This window comes from Hevea brasiliensis, chromosome 14, assembly GCF_030052815.1.
Source record: "Hevea brasiliensis isolate MT/VB/25A 57/8 chromosome 14, ASM3005281v1, whole genome shotgun sequence".
Lineage (NCBI taxonomy): Eukaryota > Viridiplantae > Streptophyta > Magnoliopsida > Malpighiales > Euphorbiaceae > Hevea > Hevea brasiliensis.
The window spans coordinates 6238243-6252594 of record NC_079506.1 but is presented as its reverse complement, the minus strand read 5'-3'; the positions used below and the strand labels follow the sequence as shown (position 1 = coordinate 6252594).

The 14352-nt window shown below is 31.0% G+C and overlaps 1 protein-coding gene and 1 non-coding gene across 9 annotated transcripts; both read right to left on the bottom strand.

The window, feature by feature from the left end:
- Positions 1–915: 915 nt before the first annotated feature.
- On the bottom strand, positions 916–2843 carry LOC110672406 (uncharacterized). The gene is made up of 3 exons (XR_009143395.1): positions 2072–2843; positions 1492–1900; positions 916–1123 (listed from the first exon to the last, which is right to left on the bottom strand). It is a non-coding gene; the product is annotated as an uncharacterized LOC110672406 (transcript).
- A 1943-nt stretch (positions 2844–4786) lies between these two features.
- Positions 4787–12652, bottom strand: LOC131173106 (putative disease resistance protein RGA4). 8 transcript variants are annotated; one of them, XM_058134770.1, is made up of 9 exons: positions 9156–12652; positions 8990–9078; positions 8661–8814; positions 8321–8476; positions 7435–7539; positions 6307–6444; positions 6070–6208; positions 5740–5978; positions 5537–5645 (listed from the first exon to the last, which is right to left on the bottom strand). In XM_058134770.1, the coding sequence occupies exons 1-2, from the start codon at positions 12174–12176 to the stop codon at positions 9067–9069; spliced, it is 3033 nt and encodes a 1010-aa protein (XP_057990753.1). In that variant the 5' UTR covers positions 12177–12652; the 3' UTR covers positions 5537–5645; positions 5740–5978; positions 6070–6208; positions 6307–6444; positions 7435–7539; positions 8321–8476; positions 8661–8814; positions 8990–9066. The 8 variants fall into 8 exon arrangements, 6 of the variants coding, with proteins under 6 accessions (XP_057990753.1, XP_057990752.1, XP_057990754.1 ...); XM_058134769.1 differs by having other exon boundaries at positions 8661–8867; positions 9156–12651; XM_058134771.1 differs by having other exon boundaries at positions 5740–5973; positions 8661–8867; positions 9156–12651.
- Positions 12653–14352: the final 1700 nt, after the last annotated feature.

Sequence of the window (14352 nt, the reverse complement as noted above, 5' to 3'; positions counted from 1 at the left end):
TTGTTGATAATTAATAGTTAATAGTTAAATGTAACTAATATATTTAGGCTTTTAATAATATTATGCATAATTATTGTTATTAGTAAATAAAATAACTAATAAAAGTATATATCGTGTTATTTATTTTATTTATTAAATTTTTAATATAATGAAATAAAAAAAACTTTAAATAATTAAGATTAGGTGAAGTGCCTTAAAATATGAGAAACAATCCATTAAATTTAATTGAATTATTTTCATCGATGCGTACAAGTTGAGTGTTTATATATTAGTTTAATTAAGTTTTTTATTATATTATTTTTATTTAATTTTATAATTTTACTGTAGAACTTTACTGTATTTATTTTTATTTTCATGTTAAAAAATTAATTTTTCTACAATAATTTAATTATTTACATTAATTTTAATAAATTAAAATTTATTTTTTGTTAATTTTAATAAAATATTTCTTTAAAATATTTATTTTAAAATCAATTATATTGTAATATGATTGAAGTATATTTTAATAATATTATAATAAAATATTGAGTTAAAATAATTTATTGTTTGAAAAAATAATTTAATAATCTTTTCAATTATTTTAATAATAAATATATTTATAAATTTTTTTTTTCATCAAATGTACTGATTGTTTCTCAATCACTTATAAATATTTTAACTAAATATATAATTATTTAAAATTTTAAATATTTATAAGTTCAAACTTAAATTAGCTTATAAATATTATGCGTTTATAAATATATATATATATATATCGTAAAAGCATCAATTAAATTAAAATTAATATATTCCATAAATGATTTTAACCAAAATGCTAGCTCATAATAACGTAGCAAATTGATATCACTAAAAAAAATACATAGTAATTCGTGATTAAATTATATTATTAACAATAAAATTAGTAACGAATCCATAAATCCATAGCTAAAAATACTTAGCGGCCAGAAAAAATACAGTAGCCCCAAAGAAGCTAAAACTTCATTCTTATCCTCTAAATGAACTATATATGTCATGACCAAATCAAAATGGATAGATACATAGCAGATGCATATGCCCAACAAGCTCAGTATGTGCCTTTATAATGATCACAAGGAACTCCAACAGCAGCCCCACGATGTAACCCCTATATAGAAAATTGAAATTAAAAAAAAAATCTATAAATCAGTAAAAATATGAATTGAAAATAAAAATTGATATGAGGAATTTTAAATTGCACATTAGGTCTTTTTTTGTTTCTTGAAAAATAACTTGCGTATAAAAAATATTTTCTGTAAAAATTATATTTTAAGAAAATATTTTTCATGAAAATATTTTTTATTTTTTAGTTGCAACGTTAAATTAATAGTACATATTTATATTATATATGTATAAATACTTTCCCATTTGAATAATATTGTCAAAATGAATTTCGCTTCTGAAAAGAAAAAAATTATTTTTTTTAAGAAAAATATCATTAACTCATTTTCTTGAGTGTTTTAATATAAAAATTACCTTAAGTTGGATGTGTAGGATTTTTGGAAACTGTTGATTTTTCCAAGATTTGTTTATGTTCAGTTTCTTGTACTGATTCTCCCACAAATATTTGCTCAGTAACTCGTGTTGATTCTTCCACTGATATTTGCTTATGTTCAGTAACTTCTGTTGATTCTTGCACCCATCTTGCTGTAGTCGCATGGGAATATGCAGTCCCCTCCTGAGATATTTGCTCAAGTGCAGCTGTAAGTATGTCCTTGAACTTAGTCTCAAACCGAGTACGCAACACTTTTGGAAACTTATCTAGACATGGTTTGAACTGTTGCTGTGATGCTTCTACTTGTAGTTGTCTCCGAAGTTCAGCTTGTAACATCTTTTTCAGCTCCATCTCAAACTCCACACTGAGAGTTTCCGAATGATATTGGCACTACAAGTCCACCAAGGTATAGAATTAGATATAGATAGATGATAAATCATACCATAAACTTGCTTTATAATTAATTAGATTAAGTTTTTCTAACTGAATAACTGATAAGTGCTAGTGTCGATTCCCATTCCCCTATAGAAAACGTATTTAAATATATGGAAAAGAATGTACCTTAATAGGTATGAATGGAGTTGGCACCCAAGTAATCAAGGTTCTTATCATATGTATTCCCGCATATGTCACCACTTTAACCCATTTGATTATTGTTGTGATAATGAAAACTGGAAGTGAAGGTACTGGAACTGGAACTTGAGGTTCTGAATCTGGAATTATGTTCATAGCTGGTGAAGGTGGAGGTTTATAGCTACAAGGACGACAGCACAGTGAATTCTGCCATTGGGGTGACTGCAGGTTGCTTTCCCCTTGAGATTTGTCCAATTGAAGGTAAAAACTTTGCGGTTCTTGAGTTATTTTTGTATCTTGTTGATCCACTTCTTGCACGTGCTCGCACCTTAGACTCCATGCTTGGCCATTTCCTCCTGCTGGCACTTTCTTGCACTGTAGATTCAACTTCTGGGATCCTTCCTTGTTTACCTCTTGTGAATTCAGCCACTCAACAAGCCATTTTGGTGGTTGGATGTTTCCTGCAGCTGGTGGATCGCCGTGAGATCGTAGTTTTTGTAGTGAAATCACTATCATGAATAGCGAAAGGGCTATTACGAAAAGCGGTACAAGCATAAACGCTATTTGCTCTCTCTTTAAATATTCTCTAAATGATTTTTGCTGAAGCGATTGTGTTGTTTGCACTTCAGTATCAGAAGAAGGTTTTTGATGATCATCTTTCGCAGCCATGAGAACTCACCACCTTCTTCTTCTTCTTCTTCTTCTCTCTCTCTCTTTTTATTTTTTTTTTTATAACTTGGATGCAAAGGAATGGAGATTGCATCCCTATATAGTCACAAGAAATATATATGCATATATGAATTGCGCGTATATTTTATTATTTTTAATACAATTATTTTTATCATTTTTATCATTTTTTATAAAAATTTTTCAAATTGTAACTTTAATTGAAAATATAACTATTTTAATTTAAATATTTTATTTTTATGTACAATAAAAGTATTCTATATAATTTATAAATAAATAATTATATGAATAATAAAAAAAATTGTTAAAAACTTTAAATTTTAATAGTTTTAACTATTATAAATTTTTTTACGTGTATACATATAAAAAAAAATTAAAATGTTATAACCGTTTTATTCATACACTCATTTTTATCATTTTAATGGAAAATTTTCAAATAATAATTTTAATTGAAAATATAATTTTTTTTAATTTAAATATTTTATTTTTACGTGCAATACAAGTGATTCTATATAATTTACAAATAGATAATTATATGAAATAATGGAAAAAAATAATTATTAAAAATTTTAAATTATATATATATATAGACACACGAAAAAAGACAAAAAAAATGTTATAAACAATTTTTATAATGTTGTAAACACTTTATTTTTTAAGTTTATAATATTCTCCTAATAATTGATTTATATTATATATTTTAGGTATAAAATTATTAATTTAAGTTAAATTTTATTTATTTCATATACGTGGATCAATTATATATAGGAGTAGCAAAAAAAGTAATAAAAAATTTCTTCCATTGATCTTTAAATAGAATCATACAAAAAATATAATATTTTAATAATTAAATACTTCACTTTAAAAAAGAATAAATATATGCGAATAAATAATTTTCTGCTTTTAAAAGGATATCCAATTTTTATTTTTAAATTTTATTAAATTTTTATAATTAAGTTTAATTTTATGGTTTTAAGTCTTTTACTAAATATATAAAATTAATTATATATTTTATAAGTATGAGATATTAATTGTATATTTTTATAAATGTAATTGGAATCTCTCTTATTAATTTGTAATGATAAATTATTAATATTATTTTTGTTGGCATTCAATTTTCCGTTGATTTTGATTCTGCTAATGTATGGATTTGTAATTTTATTTTTCATTTAGTAAAATCGTAATACTTGTTCACTTAATACGTTTTTCATATAATTTTTTTAATTTTACAAAAAGAGTCCTATTTATTTTAAAATTAAATTAAATCAATTGTTTGTCCAATTAGGATAAGGGATATTAAACAATTTCATATGTAGAATACTTAGCATCTTTCACTTTGGTTTAGTGATATATTTATTTAAAAAATATTAATTACAAAAGATGAAGAAAATTGATAAACGACAAAAAATAAAAATCAACCATTTTCTTTAAAGATGGAGAAAATTTTAATTAATAAGGAAAAAAAATAAAAATAATAACAAAAATTCTAATCCATAAATAGAGATATTTATAATGTGATTTTAAAAAAAAAATGATTTTTTTTCTTCAATGAGAAGAAAAATAGCCTTAAGCTATGCAATCTTGATGCTACTTTTCTTATGCCTTTAATGAAAATTCTACTTTTTTTCATGATATATATATAACCAATGCAAAATAAAAAAATTTCATTAATTTGAATGTAGTCTGAAAAATAAATAAATAAATAATTGAGCTTTTAAAAATTTAATATTTTATAAAAATTTAGTTTTTCAAAATTTAATATTGCTTTGTTCACGTTGATTTAATGCTTTCATACTTGATTTAATAATATTTTTATAGGTTAAATTTAATATAAAATTTTTTTTTGAGTAACATATATATATACATATATATATAAAAGGTATGTAGGAATAAATAATATAAAATTTTAGGTATAAATAGACTATGAAAAGTTATCAAACGAAAAAATATGCTAATCACAACAAAATCATACTGAGAACGCAAAGATTTTTTACGTGGAAAACCTCTTTGAAGAGGAAAAACCACGGGACTTTTACGTCCACCAAAGATCTCCACTATGATAAAAATAAGATTACAAATGTCTCATCCAAATTCTCATAGCAGCTACACAAATTAATCTAAACAACAACGAGAGATTAAACATAAGAGAAAATGTAGAAAAATGCATGATTTCACCATACAGAATGTAGATCCAAGTGTTCTCTATCTGCTGTCCACAAATCAGCCTGAATCGGACCACAATTGACTTTCCGATTGTCAAGTTGATCGAGTCTGCTCTGCTCATATAGCCCAAAGCTCATAATTTTCCTCTCCTCATGTTCCTCTCAATCAATTCTTGTCTCTACACCCACCAATAGCCAACAGAGGTGAGGTAACACATCGCTCAAGGCAAAGACGCCGATCTTGGACATCCCCAAATCTCTAATTATTGTAGATAAGTGAGATTCTGCAGTCCATCTAGCAGTAGAGATTCGGTTTCTTCTATGTGGCAAATCAGAGCTTCTTCAAATCAGAGAGAGGAGGAATGATCGATGAAGAAGAAAAAGAAAAGAAACAAAACTCCAAGAATATGACATATCTAATATATTTGGAAAAGCATAGCAAGGTTGTAATTGTAGCACTGGAGCTCCTCATTTCTTGTTTTGTTCTGTAACCACCATTCTTTCTACATGAGAGAATAAACATAAAAATAAATAATTAGATGATTGAATCAAGAAACTATCTTCTAAGTTTCCTTTGCACTAGTTCCAGATTTCAATTTATTACTTGGAATTTTCAGAGATGTGGACAATGTGAAATTCCATGTAAAATTCTTAAAATCCAGCAAAACTATATCACTGATGATCAAATTGACTTGAATATGCACCAAAATTCCCTGGAAAAGAAACCAAAGTTGAGAAATTAGTGAAATGAGAAAGATAAATAAGGTTCCTCAGTGAGTTAGAAGTTCAAGATCGAAGGACAAGTACCTGTGTATGAATCTTCTTGAAGTAGACTCTATTCCAAAGAATACTATGGATAGAAGCATGACCTGCTAACGCACTCAGCACCATTTGCATTTGTTCAACACTTCCCAATTTATTAGAATTTCAGGGATGTAAAAAACCAGTAATAGTGGGACTCCTCGTTCTGCCAGTTTATTGCTCTTTTCCCAAGGAATAGAGTTGCTAAATTTGTGGTGCATGGAATACTTATCCTTCACACTATTCTGTACAAATAGAATCAGAGAGTGAAAATTTTCTCCTATAAGTTCAGAAAAAAAAATAAGTCAAATTTGCGAATTGAAGAGAAGAATATACTTCATTTTCCTGTGCATTTATTTCTTTCCCAATCAAGTTGAACATTTGGGATGTGAGAAATGAAATGCCAATTTCCACATCTTTCTTGCAACTGGGGACAACCAATGATTAACAACTGTAGCAGTCTTCTTCTTTTCACCTTTGAAAAATGACTCATGTCATCAGTCCAATTGAATAGGTAAATGCACAGGGAAATGATTAGTTACTAAAGACGTGTGATTTCAGCAGGTTACATACATGGCTTGTGTTAGAGCAACCTGTTAAATCATCAGATTGTAGTCATTGTCTTGATATCTTCTCTGCTTCAATTTGTTAGAGAGAACTCACGCAAACAATTGCCAATTGTTCATGGAAGTGCGTGGAATCTGCAGAAAACTATCACAACAAAATAAAGTTTAAATGACTGACCAGGATAGGTGGTGAGGTTTGTTTGGCTATGCATTTTTGACAAGTTATCACACATCTGCAACCAGAAGAAATCTTTGCCTTCTACATAAGTGCTCCTAACAGTTAGACACCCTCCAATACCCTCCAATAGCTTTTGAACATTTTGCAGTGACTAATACTGAGATCTTGAATGAATATAAACCTTTCTATTTTCATCCAGGAATCTCCCTATTTGAGAACCTCCATATTCTCAAGAGAAGTTGACTTTTGAATTAATAAGTCAAAAAGCATAGGCCAATTCCGGAAGAGAAAAATAAAATGAGTGCAGAAAGTGAAGAATATCTAACTAATGATCTTTAGATAACTGCAATGGAAGGAAACAAAAAAACATCATTAACATTGTTCAGCTGTTACGACTAAGGGATGGGATGAGCTAGATGAGTTGGCTGGGCTGGATAAGTTGACTTAGGTGGGCAATATTCTGTTATTTTGTAGCGGTTAGCATAAATAGGGGAAGAATGGCTGTAATTGGGCATTCCTAGAATCACTAACAAATGCAGAATACCTCTTTCTCTCTTCTTCTCTAATTCTAATCTCATCCCTTTCTATTTCTCTTCTCTCCCATTCTAATTCTCTCCTCACCCAGTCCCTTTCTATCTCTTTCTCTCCCTATTTCTCTGTTTCAGCAATTGTGCAGGTCTGATATGTAACATCAGCTTACTTCTAATTCAGAGACTATGCCATAGTTTTCTTCAATTAAATATGATACAGGTATTGAATTCATACACTTATAATTGTCCAAGAAAAGGAATTCAGGAGAAGGATAAAGGCAGCAGAGAATACAGAGAGCATTTGTGGATAAATGAGATAGGTAATTTAATAATTGATGTGAGAAGCATCTGAATCCTTGACAAGTGTAGATAGGTACAGAAAAATGGCATCTTGAATTATACAGAGAGAAGCAGTGTAAAGAGTTACCTTCCAAGCTAACAAGAGCAAGAAGGTCTTGAGACCTCAAGCACCTCTGTCGACATAATCACCTTTGAAGACTGAGAAGCAATTATCAGAAGGGAATCCAGCATCCTGCAAGAGGAAAAGGAGGTCATGGAGTTGGTGATGAATGTCTCCAACAACGACAGCAGGGGAATCAGGAAGCAAAGCAAAGGTCATATGCAAGATTTCATCCAAAGACCAAAGTCAGAAGACATCCTGCAGCATGCATTTCGAACACAAGCATCCTGACATTTTTGCTGCTCCTTGCAAAGCCCATCTCCGTGAAGGCCTTTAAGGATGGCCATTTGATGCAGAACATACTCCAAAGGATTTTAGGAGTACACATTTTTTAGGAAGAAATATGGTAAATATAAATAGAGTTGTGATTGTGTACTCCTAATTGGATTAGATTGGGATCCTTAATTCATAATTAGATATTTAGGGTTACACAAACATTACATATAGGCATAGTTACTTTCAGTTTTGCTATGACAATTACTTGAGATTAATACAACTTTGAGAATTAGTTCTCTTTACAAGGATTGTACCTTGTTTGTTCTTTGTTCTTGTTCTACATCACCATTGCTATCAATCTCTTTCAATGAAATTGCTTTTTTAATAATTTGTCTAAAAATTATCATAAGCAAATAAATAAAGAATGGTTTATTACTAAGCCAATTACTAGAAGGCAAGAGTTCACGTGTTAATTAAAACACTAACAATCATTAAAAATAAAAGTAACCCAACAGAGACATGGATACCCTTGGATTTATATTTGATGTAATGCTTGAATGGTGGAGCAATAAAACACTAATAAGAATCAAAGATTTCATCATCATTACTATGCTTAAGCTTAGAAGGGATTTCATACCGGTTGCAAGTTGTCACCAAAATTTCCTATTCGTGCATGTCACCATATACAGAGTTAGAATTCTGCAGAAGAGGAAGATGGGAACAATGGTGGGGTCACAGCTGCAGCCTATGACCTTATACCTGCTTCAAGAATGCGAAGCAAATTCGTTTCTTCCTGCATACATAATTGTAGGGAGCATTATTTGAAGCTTGTTAATGGTTCATGAGGTTAGGATTTAAAGAAAATTTTGAAAAACAGTAAATTTCTCTTGCTTGCAATTTTGAAGAAACTAAGCAATGGACATAAAGAAAGTTGTTTGCTTTAAAATCTTTTAAAAAGAATCCAAAGACTATATTACCTTGATATTTTATATTGTATTCTTCAAAAAATGCTTGAAATGAAAAAATGTTTTCGAATGGATTCAGCATCTTAGTATTTGTTGATGTGATTCCTCATGCTTGATAAGCCAGTATATGTGGGAATTAAAGTGAAAGTCCAGTGCAAAATTAATCCTACATATCCGTTATCATGTCACTTGTCAAGAACACAAAGCACAAGAAATTTCCTGCAAATTTTATTGTAAAGGAAAATAAATTCCCGATTATTAAAAGAAGAAAAAAAGGGAAAATGAATACTCAGCATATTTGATGGTTGATTGAAAACAAATAATGACATAAAGATACTTACAACTCGAAGTTGGTACTGCTGATTTCCAATGGTATAGTGTAGCTAAATAATTAGGCATCTAATCTTCATAACTTGCATCATTCCATTTCCTGTGTAAAATTTCTCCTATAAGTTCAGAAAAAAAAAAAAAAAAAAAGAACGATTAAAGAGAAAAGCGTCAACTTACAGAAGCTGTAGATGTTTTTTCTTCGTCCTCTAGTAGATAGCGGCTCTCCCATTGAATTCTCTTGTAACCAACTTCAATATTTGGGATGTGAGAAATGAAAGGCCAATCTGCACCTTTTTTATTTGCGCATCTTTCGTTCAATAGTGGACAATCATCAATTTCCAATTCTCGTAAAGATGTTAGGGAATATATCTCTCGAGGCAGAGAAGTTAATCTTGGGCAACTAGTAATCTTTAAAGTGTGAAGAGAAGTGAGATTCTGCAATCCATCTGACGGTAGAGATTCGAGTTCCTCAATCTCCTTAATCTGAAGATTCTTCAATTTAGAGAGAGGAGGACTGATTGAGGAAGAAGAAGAAGAAGAAGAAGAAGAAGATATTGATGTTGTGAATATTTGCTGCACAAGTTGCACGCTCACTTTCCTCAATTCTAAATCTTCATCAAGAGATGGAAACTGAGGGATCCAACTCAAGTTAGGGCAACCTTCGCAAATGAACCGAGAAAGACAAGGAAATTGGAGTAGGTCTGGTGATGGTACGACGGTTGAATCATCACTATCATCTTCATACCTCTTCTTCCGCCATTCTATCAGCTTACGACAATACCTTAACATAAGAAACTTGAGGGATGGGAAGAATGATGTTCCTTGTCCCTCAATTTCTATGTATTCTAAATCATTTAATCCGTCAATCTCTAACTTTTGAAGAGAAGGGATTTGATACAGTGGTGGGAGATGCTGACATCTGCAAAACCGTAACTGAATATTGACAAGATTTGTGAGGGAAGAAACCCAACTTGGAAACCTGGTGCCTCTGTACGAACGCAACATTAACTCTTTAAGATTAGGATGCGATTGGAGATTTTGGAATGCCATTTCTTCACTTTGAACATTTGCATCATCATCTCGATCCGAAGATAAAGACAATGATTGAAGAAGCGACTTGTCTTTCAAAATAGGATTTATTATCCCATTTTTCACATATCCCAATTTTCTAATTGCAAGACTTCCTCTCAAATTGTTGAGGCTATTCAATTCATTTAATCCTCCAACATTCTTTGCCACTGAATTATCTTTTGCCACTACAAACCATGTCAACGTTCGAAGTGAAGTCAATTGCCCAAGCCCACGTGGCATATGGGTCAAATTCGAACAGCCACCACAATACAAATGCCTAAGATTAATCAGTTTTTTAATATCTTTAGGCAGTTCCTTCAGACTACTACAATCGGAGACATTTAGCACTTGTAAATTTTGTAGATTCGTAATAGAATTTGGAAGTGCTACGATTTCATCATTACGAGAAACATTAAGATATCTCAGATGTTTTAGTCTATTTATGGAATTGGACACTTTTTCAATCATTGCGCATGGCAAAAAAAACGTTCTCAATTTTAGTGGATTGCTTAATCCAGTAGTAATTTGTTGGGATGAATATAACGAGAAGTCAAATGACACATGACGGACACTTTCATCCACACTTTTTTCTTCAGAATTTATTCTGCAAATGCCCTTCCCAGCAGCAACTGAAGTTGCAAGGTAATGCATCAAATCATGCATTTTGCAACTTTCTACATTGCCTAATTCATCCCTCTCTACTTCCTGAAAAAATGACCTCCACCACAACTCTGTAAAATACTGTAACTCAATGTCTTCATCACATAAACTTGAACTTGATGACTCAATGAACCCTTGGGCAGCCCAAAGATGAATCAATTTTTTCACACGAATCACATAATCTTTGGGAAATAATGCACAAAATGCAAAACAATGTTTCAAATGTGATGGCAGATGATCATAACTCAATTGAAGGGTTGGCAAAATGTCATTCTCATTCTGAGCTATCTTAGAGAGTTCCTCTTGTAAGAAAACTGGCCATTCAGTTTCTGGATTTTTAAAGCATAAAATACTTGCAATTGTCTTTATTGCAAGGGGAACTCCAACACATTTACTAACAATCTCCTCCCCTGTTTTTTTAACACTTGAATCTTTTGGTTCTTGTCCTTTGAGAGCTACTCGAAGGAACAAAGACCAAGATTCAGTTGGAGATAAGCCTTTCAAAACGTAGGGTTCCACTGTGCTAGCTATATTTGCCACTCTTGTAGAGCGAGTGGTTACTAATATTTTACTCCCCCCAGAACCACCCACTAATAATTTCTTCAAACTATCCCATCTTTCACGATTTTCATTCCATACATCATCCAACACTAGCATATATTTTTTTCCATTAATAATTTCTCCAAGGTGAGATTTCAATGCTTCTAGCTCAAGTTCTTCTGACTTTGTACCCCTTGCAGACTCTAAGATTTTTTTAACAATCATTTTCACATCAAAAGGATCTGATACACAAACCCACAACTTTACTTCAAAACGTTTACTAACTTGCTCATCATTGAATATGAATTGAGCAAGTGTAGTCTTCCCTAATCCCCCAATTCCAACAATTGAGAGAACTGAAACATTCTCTTCACTGTTGGAAGCCAACAGAAAATCTATAATTGCCTTTTTGTCACCCTCTCTCCCAATAACAACTTCAGGCACAGAGGATTCAGTTTGATCCCTGACCTTAGTTGTATAACCCCTCTCCTCATTCTGAACCTCTAAGTTGAATGATTCTCTATCAGCATCTATCTCAAGTAATCTCTTCCTAATTGCCTTGATTTTATGACCCATCTTAAAACCATAAACAAGCCGATTCGAAGAAGAAAAGAAAAGGCTTACCTCCTTTGTCATTCTATTTCCAGTCATCACTCGGCGCTGCAAAGCTTCAGTGGCAAAGTCATCTATTAAGTCATCAGCATCATAAACAATTTCTTGAAGCTTTCCAAGCCAATCTTTGACTTGTTCGTTTAGGGCCGACTTCTTCTCAGCATCAAGAAGTACAGCCCGAATTCTGGAGACTGTGCCTTTGAGTTTCTGAAGCTCATCTTTGACACCCCAACACACTTCAATCTCTTGCAGGGCTTGAGGACTCAGCTTCCTAATGATCTCCCCAGCAATATCAAAGAGTACTCCTTCGGCCATTCTGGGTATTTTCGTTAGGTGTTTTTGAGGTTGTGAAGGGATGAAATGTTGCTGTGAAGATGATGGCAAAGCAATGCTAATATTTATAAGACACTCACGGAATGTTATTGCCTTGGAGGTGAAGTCTATGCGAATATGCCATGAGCACAGAAAGTAATTAGGGGGACCAGCGTGTACTTTGGAGCTCAAAATTCCTTAATTGTCATGCACTCTACCCTGAAATTCCTTGCTTTCCATGCCCATAAAGATAGCTAAAACATTAAAAATCTACTCTACCAAGTCATGAACATCTTCAAGCAAATATTTGGCTTGTAATAAATTTATCTGTTGCCACTAATTAATTAATATATGTTAATCATCTACAATCTTAGGGTTCATATCCCACAGTCTCAGCGTGGAGAATGTACCTTTTTTTTGTACTTGTATTTAACAAATTTTTGAATTACTAACAAAGTAAAAGATTTTGTACATATCAAATTCAAATGAACTGGTATTATTTTATTTAACATATTTATTATTATTATTGATCAATGAAAATATTTTAAACTTAATCAATAATTAAAGGGAAGTGCTAATTTTATGATAAAAAATTCATTAGTACAATATGAGAAAACTGACCAGTGTGTATCCCATCACAATTTAAAAAATATTATTCTATTTAGTTTCACGCTGTCTTTAAATATATATACAAATCATAGATATGGCTTTGTTTAGAAAAAATCACTTACATGAAAAAGAAACTTTAATTAAATTCTCACATAATCAAATTATTTTTGATATGATTTTAATTTCTTTCAAAATGATTTTTTTTTTTAAAGTTGAAATGAATTGAATTCTTTCACCTATTAGGTTTCTAAATATGAGAATTGTCAAAAAAAAAAAAGAAATCAATTGAATTAAATTTTTATAAAAATTATAGTTTCCAAATAGGGTGTTAATTATGACAAAGTTATTGTGCAAATAGTTTAGCAGTCATGGTATAGAAAGTCAAAGATTCAAACTTTAATAGTAAGAATTCAATTCAATTAATTTTTTTCATCAATTCTCATGTTTAAAATGAAAGAATTTAATTTTTTTTAATTTAGATTAAATTAATTCTTTTTAATTAATTTAGAGAGAGGAGGACTGATTGAGGAAGAAGAAGAAGAAGATATTGATATTCACATTACGAGAAACATCAAGATATCTCAGATGTTTTAGTCTATTTATGGAATTGGACACTTTTTCAATAATTACCCAATTCATATCAGACACCCGTAACTCTCTAAAGTTTGGAACAATAACTTCAGAGATTGACAACTTACATCATCACTAATAAAAAATTCTTGACATGGCAAAAGAAACGTTCTCAATTTTAGTGCATTGCTTAATCCAGCAGGAATTTATTAGGATGAATATAACCGGAAGTCAAATGACACGTGACGGACACTTTCATCCACACTTTTTTCTTTAGAATTTATTATGCAAATGCCCTTCCCAGCAACTGAAGTTGCGAGGTAGTGCATCAAATCATGCATTTTGCAATTTTCTACATTGCCTAATTCATCCCTCTTCACTTCTTGGAAAAATGACCTCCACCACAACTCCATAAAGTACTGGAGCCCTGTGTCTTCAACACATAGACTTGAATTTGATGACTCAATGAACCCTTGGACAACCCACAGATGAATCAATTTTTTCTCATCAATCACATAATCTTTGGGAAATAATGTACAATATGCAAAACAATGCTTCAAATGTGATGAGAGATGATCATAGCTCAATTTAAGTGTGTTTAAAATGACATTTTCAATTTGAGCTATTTTTGAAAGATCATTTTCTAAAAAAGGCAACCATTCTCTTTCTAGATCTCTAAAGTATAAAAGACCTGCAATTGTCTTTATTGCAAGGGGAACTCCAACACATTTCTTTATAATCTGCTCTCCGATTTCTTTCACTTTTGGACTCTCTGGCTCTTTCCCCTCGAACACTACTTTCTTAAACAAATATAAGTAATTAAATGTGCAAATCCTTTAATATGAATGTTTGGGCTTTAGCAGTGAAATTGACATTCTTTGCTTAATAAAGAATTAGGCATGGGCTTTGGTATATAAATTTGATTTAATTCGAAACTAAAAATTGATATATTCTGAAAAAAAAAATTCAATCTGGACTAGGATTACAGAAGAGGCAAATG

Excerpts from the sequence above, each read along its gene's own strand:
- LOC131173106 (XM_058134770.1), bottom strand. The coding sequence starts at position 12,176 with ATGGCCGAAGGAGTACTCTTTGATATTGCTGGGGAGATCATTAGGAAG.